The following is a 13,677-nucleotide window of genomic DNA, read 5'->3' on the forward strand; positions in this document are numbered from 1 at the left end:
TTTATAAATATTTCAAGTATAAGTAAAAATAATAAAGATATAATAATAATATGTACTCTTCCCTGCCATCCCATCACTCTTACAGATTTCACTGAGCTCATGTTACACGCTTGACCTTGGATTTCCAAAAATGCAGAAGACATGATCCCTGCTGCCATGAGGAACCCTAACAGCTAACCTGGCATTTACCAATTTGTACTGACAAGTCACTTAACACTTTTTAATAAGAGTTTTAGAAAAGGATATGAATATCCATGATCCAAAATATCTTTACATATGATCATAAAATAATCAACTACACTGGTTTACAGACAGGTTAAAACTGCAAACATACATCTCAATAAAACACCTATTCCATTATGCTTTATTGCTGGATACTCAAAATAACCATGGCTACTTTTTACTACCTCAATTCACCTTTACTTCAAGAAAACAATCAACTACTTAATTAAAACTGAAAATCAAAATCTCTAAAAAGCTACCCCATCAAATGAACTAGCAGCACAGGAAGGCTTTTAGACTTGCCATGTACTGTTAATCAAAGATGTTTATCAGTCACATAAAAGATTTGGCATGAAAGATAAATACATGGCAAAATCATCTTTCAAAGGTCATTTGAACATGTCACAGCAAAGTCTGAAATACTCAGGAAAAGAGTTTGAGAGTGAAAACCAGTTCTCCACAGTCAGTAAGCTTGTAACAAACACTCCTCAGCAGCTCACAGACAGGAGGCCAGAAGAGGCGGCACACTGTCCCTGGATAATTAAGGACCGAGCAGGCAGCTGTATTTAATTTAGTTAATGCAGGACCTAATTCCCACCTGCAATTCTTAATTAGGCTGGTCCTATTTTGGCCCACTCACTAAATGGGCTAGAACAGGGGTGCCCAATCTCCAGCATCTAACACCTGATGATCTGAGGTGGAGATGATGTAATAATATGAGAAATAAAGTGCACAATAAATGGAATATGCTTGAATCATCCCAAAACCATCCCCCACTCACACACCCCTGTCTGTGGTAAAATGGGTCTTCCATGAAACCGGTCCCTGGTGCCAAAAAGGTTGGGGACCACTGGGCTAGAATATTACCAATCAAATTCAGTTCTAAGTTCCTCCTACTGGACATCGCACCACCCACCCCCATCCCCCCCGAGTGAAAAAAAGCAAAAAAACTGTGGTTTCTCTACATTCCTTCTACATTCCCTTCTAAACATATACTACGTATGAATCTTGACTGCAGTTCTTTTCCTCTCTTCTTGCAGCTCACACTTGCAGCCCAGTACCCACTGCACAATACGTCCTCAAAAAAACCTACAACAGCTATATATTAAAATGGTGTATTGTATTCTAAAGAGAACTTGAACCAATAGCAGAAAATGTTTAAAGTTCCTCATAAAGAGTTTCAATTCACTAAAAATTTGCAGAAGAACAGCCATTTCTGGAATGCTGGCACTCTTTTTATCCAGCCTCTCCTATTCAATGATGTTCTGTAGAGGGCAAAGTAAAGCAGTCCGAGAACATCCACTTTCTCAAACATACAAAAATTCAAAACCACGTTCTCTATGTGAACTCCTGCTCACAAGAAGCTAAACCAGTCCTGTGAGCTTGATGGAGGCCCAGGCACCCTGCAGACCATCACTAATGCTTCATCTACCAACAATCCCTACATAATATGTAAGAGAGAAAAATTTACAACAGTGAAGGAGACAAGGTAAGGAGGAGCACCCAAAAGATAGGGACTTAGTAACATACTGATATTGCTTTGCAATTCCCTAGTTCAGAGGTTCCCAAACTTGTCTGCATAATAAAATTACCATGGGATATATATTTCTTTAAAAATCCAAAGCCAAGGCCGCACCTCAGACCAACTAAATTCCATACCTCTGAGAGTGGGTCACAGGCAGCAGTACTTTCTTTAAAAAAAAAGAAAAAGAAAAACTCAGATGATCAGGAGACTGAAACACAGGCCTATCTCCCACTAACAGAGCTATGTTTGGCATGGAGTGTGTGCTAAATGGTGACTTGCTATAATCGATTACTGAAAATTTAGGCATAAAAGAATTCAAAGTGAGTGTGAAAGTCACTTAGTCATGTCCGACTCTTTGCAATCCCATGGACTATACAGTCCATGGAATTTGTCAGGCCAGAATACTGGAGTGGGTAGCCTTTCCCTTCTCCAAGGAAAAGAATTCAAAGATAACTTCAAAACAGTTGGCTGTTCTAAGGATGGCTCGGGGAAAGGGAAGAAGGGATAAACGGATAAACTAAAGGACCAAAAAGATCGGCACTACAAATCTTTATGTGAATACTGTACTTTTTACAGATGGACATTTCAATGTCAAGTAAACAAGGAAGAATTTCTAATAAAATACACTGCAAAAAAGAACTCAAACCTTAGAATTTAAGAATCTTCTGTCATGATGTTTGGTAGAAATCAACACAATACTGTAAAGCAATTATCCTTCAATTAAAAATAAATCAAAAATTTTAAAAAATCATTTTAATTTTTATTTTTTATGGAACAGTGAGTGGTTTTGTGAGTGTGTGTTTGATGGTAGTGGTTTTCTGTTTGCTCAGTGTGAGTGCCAATCAAAGCATCAGTAAACAATTATCAAAATAAGTACCCGAAAAAAGGGTACACCAACAGGTGGATTAAATAAAACAGGTTTACCTGCTCCACGAGACTCCCCGAGGCAGAAGTCACTGAGGTCAGCTTCACATCTGAATCACCTGGGAAGCTACTAAAACTCCTGATACCCAGGCAAAGCCAAGACCAGTTAAACTTCTCACAGAGACACAGACAACAGCGTTTTGTAAAACTCCCCAAGAGATTTCAGTATTCAGGCAAGGTTGAGAACAACTACTCCAAGGCATCACAATCAACGTTAGAAGAACACTTTAAGGATTCTAACTAGGAGTTCTGTCAATGAAAACCACTTTCAAAAGATTGCTCGTGGTTTTGTTTTTTTGTTGTTGCTGTTTAGGATGGCATATATACCACTAGTTGAGTCAAAAATAACGGATTAATGAATAGAAAACAAATTCCAAGTATCAACTACATTAAACATAAGGAATTCTATCTAGGGTTGGACCACATATTATTCTGAAAATAAATCCTATTAGCTTGGCTTTATATAAAGCAATGATAATATCAATATAATTGTTACCATTAGGAAAGGATCCAATAGCAGTAGAAGGAACTCCAGCGTATACTCCATAAAAACCACCGGCCTTATAAAATCCCTGGGGGCTCTGCAGCCTGGTTTTAATGGTATCCAGAGGAAATAATATCAAGTCAACAGAGACACCTGCTATTCCACCAGCCTTAAAGAAAAAAAAAAAAAAGAAAGTTACAAAAAAATAATATGTCATTTGAGGGATGGGGATAAGAAGGTAGTTTTTAAAGCATATTTCTTTCAAACATGGTTTTAAACTTCACCAGAGTACTTTGGTATAGTCAAAAGACCTCCTACCTAAATCTACAGATTTGTCCTGGGAAAATAACCACTACTGTGCTATACTTTCAAATTGTAAATTTTATATTTTATATTCAGTTTTAAACAAATGTTTACCGATTTTTAACAATTTTTATATTAATTTTAAATTCATTTTTAATGATTTCATAGGGTTCAAAAAAGTGAAATAAACCTCAGAAAAGAGTTCAAAGTCTCCTTCCTTATCCTGTAAAACTGAGGTAACCACTTTTATTGGTTTCTTATTGTATCCGTCCTAAGTCACTCTAGGTATATATACAAGCAAACCCGAATATGAGGAACTTCCCTGGACATCCAGTGGTGAGGCCTGTGTGCTTCCACTGCAGGGAGCACAAGTTTCACCGCTGGTTGGGGAACTAAGATACCACATGCTGCGCAGCCAAAAGAATGCATAAATAAAAAACAAACCAGTAAATGGTAAATTTTTAAGTAAAAGATGGTTTGCAGCACTGTGTTTTTTTATTTGACAGTTTTTCTCAGTGATCTTTCCAAAGCATACCAAATGTTGTATTTTTGGCCTTTTTAACTGAGTAGTGAATCTGCATTTAAAAAAAAACTGTTTCGAAATTTCCATTCTAAATGGGTAATGCTACCTGTGAATCTAGATCCACATTTTAAGAATCACGTGGAGAAGGAAATGGCAACCTACTCCAGTATTCTTGCCTGGAAAAGTCCATGAACAGAGAAGCCTGGCAGAGGCTGCAGTCCATGGGGTTACAGGACTGAGCACGTGTGCACGAGGGTGGAGGGAGATGGGTTGATAGCAATAAAGTGGTAGAAATTTTAAAAAAAAGAATCACATATCTGAGGGTTCTTGATATTTTTTTCAACTTTTTGTATATTGGAAAATTCCTTGATAAATTTTAAGAGAATAAATGAAAAAATAGAGCTAAATTCCTAGAGGGCATTAAACCTGCCCCAAACGCATCATCTCCCAAGAGACCCCATGTTGCTTTAGGGAAGGTGCACTTTAAAAACTGATTGAAAACCAAGTCTGCTCCTTGTGATTACAGTAAAGCATAGGTAAAGTAGAACATTTAAAAAACTGGTTACAGCTGAGTCAAAGCAAAAAGAAACCCAGAAAAACAGAAGCTCAGAGACAGCAGAAGAGAAAGGTCAATACACAAGGTCTAGAGGTACCATTTAAAGACATGAATCAACACCATTTTATAGCAAGTAAATGGAAGAATTATGAAGCAGCAATATGGTTCCTATATAGTTATTTTTAAACTGAATTGCTAACTTTATCTTTTGAACTTTGACCTATGTGAATATATTACCTATTCAAAAAGTAAAAGCAGACATTAAAAACTATATATACCATGACACAGAAAAGAGGAATCAATACTATTCAAACATACAGGCAGAGTTCAAAATCATCTGTTCTTTCCATCCTTTAGGGATTACAAAGTGCTCAGGTGGTATAAGGGTTAGTACCTAGCAAACACTTTCTGCTCTACTTGCCATGCACGATAAAACCACTGCAAGAGTTCACTGAAAAAATGAAATTATTCAGATGAGAAATGAAATAATCTTTTTCAATGAGCTAGCATAGGTCAATTATTAAAAATTAGTGTACACTACCTTGAAAGGCATGACAGACCCATGCAGGCCACTCTGCAAATGACCTAAAAAGTTGTCACGAAAAGAACACAGAGATGTGCCAGTAGAGTATCAAGTGTGAGTAGGAAAAAAAAAGACAATGTGGAATATCTTTCTGGATATAAAGAAATCATCTAAGCCACAGGGCAAAGGTCACAATTAGGAAAGTTAAAAAGAAAAATAAAAGTTAATTTTTTCAACATTCTTCTCACTTATTCTTTAAGGACTTTATAAATTCAATATGTAATAAAATATTTTGCATGCCTCTTCATTTTCTCAAAACACAAGGAAAACTAAAATTCTTGTGAGAATGTCTGATATGACTGATTTCTTTAAAAATATGCTGCACTTCATTCTAATTTTCTCTTTAATCTTAGGAAGGGGTTCACAAAGATGCTTGCTATCTACTGCTAAATTTTAATCAGTAAGTTAATTACTCTTTTAATCTATTTGGCTACTTTGCATGCATTGATTCTCCAGCCCTTCTTTCATCAGAATTCTTGTATACTGAGAGTAAACGATCAGATTCAATCTACTTATCTAGCAAATCATGAATCAAGAGCTACTAACTTCTTCTGCGGATTTCAAACTTCTGTAACTCAAGTATCATGTAAATTCATGAGACTGGAAAAAAATACAGCTAACAGGATTAAGAATACATATATATTTAGACACACAGCAACATGTTTAAGATTTTTTTAAAAACCTTAAACCTTAAGGAATGCTTATAATTTTACATCAAGTCAGCATCAACTGAATCTTAAGGAACTCTACCATTTTTTTTCTTCAGCCTGAGAAATTATTTATGATCACGTATCAAAAAGGTTACCAAAGGATTCAAGATTTATGGTAGCTTACACAGAAAATCCTAAGTACTAGACAAAATCCAAAAAGAACAGAACACAGATAACCAGCAAGCCTTACCTCACCGTAACAATTTATTGAGATCATGATACCATATATACCACAACCTTAATTTTAAAGTGTTACAGACAGCAAGAGTCTATTCAGAGCTTTGAAATATATGCTATGAAACCTTTATTTCTCCAAAGAAAGCTGGCAAAAACAGGAAAAACAAAAATCACAGCTATTCAACTACAGGACAAAAACTAAACCACCTGCCTAATTTAACTAAGCAAAATGATCACAGGCCCCTAGCCTAGACCACAACTAAGAACAAGAAAAACATTAATATGGCTTTTCCGGAGAACATCCCTCCCTGACATTCTCGGTTTTCTCCACAGTGAAATGGCCACCAGTGACTTTAACCTCCTCAATGCAAAGCTGTGGCTTCCTATGAGACCTGCCTTCTTCCACACCCTTCACCCACTCTCCCTGCAGCACTTCTTGACCCTCTACACTAATGGCAGAGTTGTCTTTGTAAAACAGATTTCCATGCTCTTCAAAGCTTCCAAAAGCCCTTAGGATGAAAAACAGAATCACAGTACAGCCTGCAAGCCTCTAGAAGTTCACCACCCCCCTCCCCCACTTCTCCACCCCCAACTCCATCATTAACGCTTTGCCAGGTACCTTCTTGCCACCATGACCTTTTTCCTCATTAATCTGATCTCACTCATTTCTAGGACTGTGTACATGACACTCTTTAATCCTCCAAGTCTGCGTTTAGACCCTCTTGTTCTACACTGATTGGAATTTTAATCCTATATTTGAGCATCTGACCATTTCTTCAAAGTTTGTGCGTGTCCCACCAGACTGTAAGATCCATACCTGTTTTGTTCACCAATATGTTCCCAGCACCAGTACACAGTAGGCAGTAGTAGGCACTTAATAACTATTAGAAGAATACATGAATTAATGACTGTAACAAAAGGTTACTAACCATGTTTGGGGAGGAGGGTGGTCATTGTCATTGAGTTTTATTTTTTGAGGCCAAGCAGCATGCAGGATCTTAGTTCTCCAAGATGATTCTCTCTCAGTAATACCTCAATTCATTTCTTTCACAGCATCTTATGGTAACGCTTTGGTTTGTTTGCATCAAATCTCCAAGGGCAATCACAGTACCAGTAGGCAGAATATATGGCAGAGAAACTGCACATGAAATGAATTCAGCCAGAGCAAAACTTTCCTTGAAACTTCTACCAATCAATCCTAATTTTACTCTCTGTAACTACACTTTAAAAAGTATGCATATGTACCATTATTTAATAAATCCTAAATAAATTTTAAAACTATGTTTCCTTCCTTAACTGACACCTGCTTTCAGCAACTGCTACTGTTGTTGATTTAAGAGACAGTCTTAAAGAGCAATAAGGGGCACGAAATCCCATGTTACTTTTACCTGGAATCTGAGCTCAGACACTAACACACATGAAACGTACCTCACTTGTGTGACTTCGGACAAATTATCTAACATATCACTCCTCAGTTCCCTCACTGGGAGAACTAGGAGAAGACTTCCATTGTTGGTCAGAATTAAATCAGATGCTATACCTAAGAAGCTTACCCTACTTCCGCACAGAGCAATGCTCTCACAAGTACTACCGCTATCTCACGAGCTGTACAGGAAAACGCCTTCAAAAGTGGTAAAGCCTCTCTCTGCATCTCTAAAACCTAGCTTCCACAGATCTCAACAAATTTGGATTCAAAACCAACGTTCCACACGTCTGAGTAAGATCCCCCTTCCACATCTCTCCATACCACGCTGAAAGTAACCCTCAACGTCAATTAGGCTAACAATCATTTCCCTCTTCAGCCTCCACCACCAGAACAGGTCTATTTTGTTCACCATGTTATCTCCCACACCTGCAGAAAACATTTGATAATTGAATGAAGAAAGCCCTCTGGGTCTCCATTTCTCAGGAAAACTTTTGTAAAGACATTTGTCTGTTTTCTGCCTCTACCCACTCTCCCACAATGAAAAAACAGGCAATCTGTCTGGTTCACCACTGTATCTAGTAAACCCTACTGGACCTGTTTTCAAAATATTTATTGAAGGGCTTTGGCAGGGCGGTGGTTTTTTAAGACACGTTGATTCTTTTTCTTTCCTATTATACACCACTGACTGCATAGCGCGGCTATTTGAGCTCATCAGTACATACCTAAAGCCTAGAAAAATACTCAGACGCAGAATAGCCGATTAACTGTGTATTGAATGAATGGAAACATCATTTTCCGAGAATAAAAAAGATACAGCAAAACAAAACTACAGTCTTGGCCAACAGGTCTGGAAGCGGCTTGAGCGTCCTTGTGAATATTTCATTAACTGCCAAGTTCTCCAAAGTGTGGTTACCGTATATAATTGTATATAATTAAAGCTTTTCTTTTTCCTTTAAATAAACCGCGGTGCGGAGGACGAGTGAAGAATCCCACCGCTAACCCACTCCTGTCCCCTTCTGGCATACAGGTAGCAGACTTAGGGACTTGACACAAGCCCCAGCGCGGCCCAGGACCCCGGCGCTTCCTCCCGGACCTGGTGACCGGTGACCCAGCGACGATTCACCTTGCAAAACCGGAAGGAGGTGCTAAGACAGAGAAGACACCACAGGCTCCGGTGCAGGACTCCGGCACTCCTAAGGCCCTGTACTCACCACCAGCGAGGCTATGAACCCAGGCCGGTCCATGGCCCCATAGACTTGCTCAGGGTTATAATTCAAGGCTGACCAGAGGCGAGTCACGGGCACCTGACACTGGGCGCCGCCATCTTGGAAGCCGCCGGCACTTCCGCGGCCACGTGAGGTAGAACCACAACAATTACACGTGCAAACGGGGAAGCTGCGCCGGGAGGAGTGCCTGGATGGAGGGGCGGAGTCAGGAAAGGGTGATCTAGTCAAGTCTCGCGACTCTTCTCTGCCTCCAAGTCCGACAGCTTCTCAGTAGGCTAGATGGAGGAACTCTCGCGAGCAAATGAGCCTAGCCTGAGAACCGGGCGCAGCAAGCCCCCACCGCCGTGAGCGCAGGGTGAAGCCAAAGCGTTAACTCAAAAGAGGCGTGGCTATAGTGGAAGGCGTGGCCATGCAGCTGCCGGGCTAGTTTCTGGGGAGGCCTGTGGCTTCCAATGGTATTTCTTTTTGCTTTATCGTTTGGCTTCATCTGTAGAAATTTTGTCTGACGTTTCCATAAAACAGACTCATCATTAGAAAATTATTAACTATAGAAAAGCACTTCAAAAGTTTCCTTCTTGAGATTTCCCTGGTGATCCAGTGGTTAAAAATCAGCTTGCCCATGTAGGAGACACAGGTTCTATCCCTGGTCAGGGAACTAAGATCCCACGGGCCAGCCGGGCAACTAAGCCTGTGAGCCACAACTATTGATCCCACAGGCCACAACTACAGAAAGCCCAGGTGCAGCAACCAAGTGCCACATGCCATTAAAAATATATTTTTTTTAATTCCTTCCTTGAGTTAAAAATTAGCATCCTCTACTTCTCCTTGTTGTTGTTCCATTTCTAAGTTGGGTTGGACTCTTTTCGACCTTAGGGAATGTAGCCTGCCAGGCTCGTCTGTCCTTGGGGTTTTCTAGGGAAAAATAATGGAGTTGGTTGCCATTTCTTCCTCCAGGGGATTCTCCCGGTTCAGGGATCGAACCGGGGTCTCCTGTGTTAGCAGACAGATTCTTTACCACTGAGCCACCAGGGAAGCCCCCACATCTTCTTACGGACAGTTTTTGCACCTAATATTATTCACTTGTTCAGTTTTTCATTTGCTCATCTTGTTAGCTGTGGTACCAGTTGCACACCTCAAAGACCACTTTAAGTACTTAATATAAGCTTCTCGGAGTGGAGAGTGACTTTACATTTTTTAAATAAATACCTTCTAAGTTTGCTTCTATTAAGGGCCAACAACATCTCAGATAAGGTGCTCTAATACAGATGCTTTGTAAGGTGAGCACCGTTGCCATCCTCATTTTACAGAGAATCCCGGTTCTACAACTCGTACAGAAGCTGGCCCAAGGCTGCAGAGATCACAGAGCACCCAGGCTTGAAATTTTACTCCTCATCTTTCCTCAAACCCTGTGCTACAGCCTTAGCAGGCTCTGTGTCTGCCTCTCTTCCCTGTGTCTTTCATACCACTGCTACAGTCTTTATTCTCTTCCAGTGGAAATGACCTAGACATGATTAGCAGAATACCTTTAGCGTTTCAAATTCTGAACCTTCAGGAATCTGAGAGTGGCTTACCTGAGCAGTTTTGTTACTGAAAATTGAAAAGAGGCCAGACAATAAATTCAGTTAAGCCTTTTCTTGGACTCATGCTGCAGCACAAAGGAGTGAAAATAAGTAACAGGTGCCCTTGCTTGCTCCCTCACAGATGGTGGGGAGGGGTGGGGGTGGAGAACTGGTCCTTGGAGTGAGGCTGGGGGCAGATCCCGGGGTCAGGCTGGAGGGATGCTTTGGGCACCTCCTTGGAGGTGCTGTCTGCAAGGACCATGTGCAATACCCTGCTTTTGTTCCCAGCTCCTCAGATGTGATAGTTGGGTGTTTGGTCTTTTGTATCTTGTTCATAACTTGCCCCGGCAGTGCATGCATCAGTTATTTTTAGTCCCTTATAGTTTCTTTACTGCTTGAGGAGATGTTTGTAAAGGTGCTAGCACTGCTGCAGAGTCCCAAGTCCCAGGTCCCAGCCAGTACCTGAGCAGGACCCTGCGAGGCCTTCCCAGGATAGAGCCCCCCACCCGTTTCATCAGCCTGCCTCCTGTCTGTACAAAAACTTTTCAAAGAATACCTTTAATCAGAGAAGTGACAAAATGCAGAAAGAAAGGAAAACGGTCAAGCAAGACAAGATAGTAATACTTTGGCATTAAACAGTCAAGGGAGGACCTTTAGTTCTTCCTCAAAGACTATAGATAATATTCTAAGTCCTGTTCTTGGAGCTGTCTTGCAGATACTGAAATCCCCACCAGGTGGAAGAAGTTAACTGTGTGCTGCCCATAAGCATGTAACCCCAGACCAATTAAAGCCACAGGTTGATGATACTGACTCCTAATTACCTCACTACCAGTCAGAAGAATGTCCACGAGCTGATCACACGCTATTCCTTAAACATGATAAGACTCCTCACTACCCACTCCAGTGTGGGACTCACAGTCTTAAGGGCATTATTCTGCTGTTGCCCCTTGCTTGGCAAAGCAATAACACTATTTCACCCAAAGCTCTGTCTCTGAGATTTAATTCAGCACCAGTGGACAGAGGCTGAATTTCAGCAACAAGCCTGTCTCAGTTCAGACTCAGGGTCTCTCTGATAAGACTGCAGTCAAGGCATTGGCTAGGGTGTATCTGAAGAGTTGGTGAGGACTGGAGGGAGGATCCACCTCCAAAATGGCATCTTTCCATGACTATCAAATTAGTGCCAGCTTTTGGCAGGTGGCCTCAGTTCCTCACCTTATAGACCTCTCTCCAGGATTGCTTGAGTGTCCTCAGCTGGTTTTCCCCATGGTGAGTGACCTGAGAGAGAGTAAGACAGAAATGTTACATTCTATTGTACAGAGGTAAAAGCTCCATCGGTATTTCATGATGCCACTGGAAACCCTTTAGGAAATACAGATATTAGAAACATGACCTGGGGCCCCTGTTCCATGAAATGCTTACAGAAAGATCCATTACCAGTTGTGCATGACTTTTAAATGGAATATTACAATGCATTGTCATTGTCGCCACATTGCAAGGAGAGTATATACTCAAATCTTCTATTTCAAAAAAAATGGGAAATGCAATAACTACTGGTTTGCAGAAACATGTGAAATTATACTAATAATATTGTTTTCTTAAATTAAATCTACCTCTGTAAGCCAAGTTTACGATTAAACAAGTTCTGAAATATTTCTAGTATTTATAAAAATAAGCAAGACATCAAAAACAATATATCAGAAAACAAATTAGGGGACTTCCCTGGTTGTTCAGTGCTTAAGACCCCATGGTCCCAATGCAGGGGGCCCAGGTTCGATCCCTGGTCAAGAAACTAGATTCCACATGCCACAACTAAGAGCCGGTGCAGCCAAGTAAAAAAAAACTTAGGCCTACCTTAGGGGAAATAAAGGACATAATCTTTAACCAGAGCTAGACCCAAGTTCCAAGTTCCTGTTACTGATCTTTATTGAAAGATAAAGTAATAGTTAGAATCATTTTCAATACAAATATTCACATATCTCAACCCGTATGCAAAGAAAATACAAAATGTAAAAATTCTGTTTTAAACGACAGTCTTCTTTTTGAGTGAAGTAAGTCAGATAGAGAAGGAGAAATCTCATATGACATCCCTTATATGTGGAATCTAAAAAGAAATGATAAAAATGAAATTATAAAACAGAGAGAGACTCACAGACTTAGAGAACAAACTTATGGTTTCCCAGAGGAAGGATGTGGGGAAGGAATAGTTATAGGGTTTGGCATGGACATGTACACACTGCTAAATTTAAAATGGATAACCAACAGGGACCTAGACCTGTGTAGCACGTAAAACTCTGCTCAATGTTATGTGGAAGCCCGGATGGGAGGGGAGTTTGGGGGAGAATAGATCCATGTATATATATATGGCTGAGTCTCTTCCATTTTCACCTGAAACTGTAACAACATTGTTGATTGGCTATACCTAAATACGAAATAAAAAGTTAAAAAAAAAAAAAAGGACAGTCTTCTTTTAAGTGACAACAACAAGGTTATGCTTTCCATGTAGGTTTGTGTTTTCATTTCAAATGAGTGAGGGAAAAAAAAACAAGACTGTCCTTTCAATAAATGGCTTTGGGACAGTTAGATAACCATTTAGATGAAAATTATGTTTCATCCCTGTCTCATACTTTACCTCCAAAAACAGTTCCAAATGGGTTAAAATTCTCACTTGACATAATTCGACTATTAAACTATTAGAAGGAAAAGGTAAATATTTTAATATTCTTAAGGTAAATAAACAGGTTTATGCATGAGTTTTTTTTAACTAGGAAAAATATTTGCAACACATATGACAAGAATGAATTCTTAATACTAAATAGCTCCTATAAATTAAAAAGAAGGGACTTCCCTGGTGGTCCAGTGGCTAAGACCCCAAGCTCCCAATGCAGGGGGCCTGGGTTGGATCTCTGGCCAGGGAACTAGATCCCATATGCCACAACTAAGACCAAGGGCAGCCAAATAAATAAATATTTAAAAAAGAAAGAAAGAAAAACACCAATATCAATAGAAAGAAATGGGGAAAATTCACAAAGGAAGAAAAATAAGTAGCTAATGAACATGTGAAAATATTTTAAATTCCTTAATAACATTGAAATGGAAATTAAAACAATACGACATTTTTTAAACTTATCAAATAGGCAAAAACTTTTCTGGAGCGTGTGTTTGTTTAGTCGCTGAGTTGTGTCTGACTCTTTGCAACCCCATAGACTGTAGCCCACCAGGCTCCTCCGTCCATGGGATTCTCCAGGCGAGAATACTGGAGTGGGTTGCCATTTACTTCACCAGGGATATTCACGACACAAGGATCAAACCCTCGGCTCCTGCCACATATCCTGCATTGCAGGAAGATTCTCTTACCACTGAGCCACCAGGGACACCCAAGGTTTTTCTAGGGGGAGCATCAAAGCAACTTTTCTGGTGAGTGAGATGGCAAGATACCAAAGCCCTAAAAAATGTTTTTCA

The 13,677-nt window shown here is 39.9% G+C and overlaps 1 protein-coding gene across 5 annotated transcripts in view; it reads right to left on the minus strand.

Annotated features, from left to right (window-relative positions):
• SLC25A26 (solute carrier family 25 member 26) overlaps window positions 1-8,948 on the minus strand; it is a 149,330-nt gene extending 140,382 nt beyond the window's left edge. For 3 of the 5 annotated variants that reach the window (XM_065933336.1, XM_065933337.1, XM_065933335.1), the window contains exons 1-2: window positions 8,645-8,945; window positions 3,168-3,324 (exon numbers count right to left, since the gene is read on the minus strand). In XM_065933336.1, coding sequence (XP_065789408.1) covers window positions 3,168-3,324; window positions 8,645-8,677 — 190 coding nt within the window. In that variant the 5' untranslated portion in view covers window positions 8,678-8,945. Of the gene's footprint in view, window positions 1-3,167; window positions 3,325-8,556 lie in introns of all 5 variants that reach the window. The other 2 variants (XM_065933338.1, XM_065933339.1) reach the window with 2 other exon arrangements.
• Window positions 8,949-13,677: the final 4,729 nt, after the last annotated feature.

Source organism: Muntiacus reevesi, chromosome 4 (genome assembly GCF_963930625.1).
Source record: "Muntiacus reevesi chromosome 4, mMunRee1.1, whole genome shotgun sequence".
Lineage (NCBI taxonomy): Eukaryota > Metazoa > Chordata > Mammalia > Artiodactyla > Cervidae > Muntiacus > Muntiacus reevesi.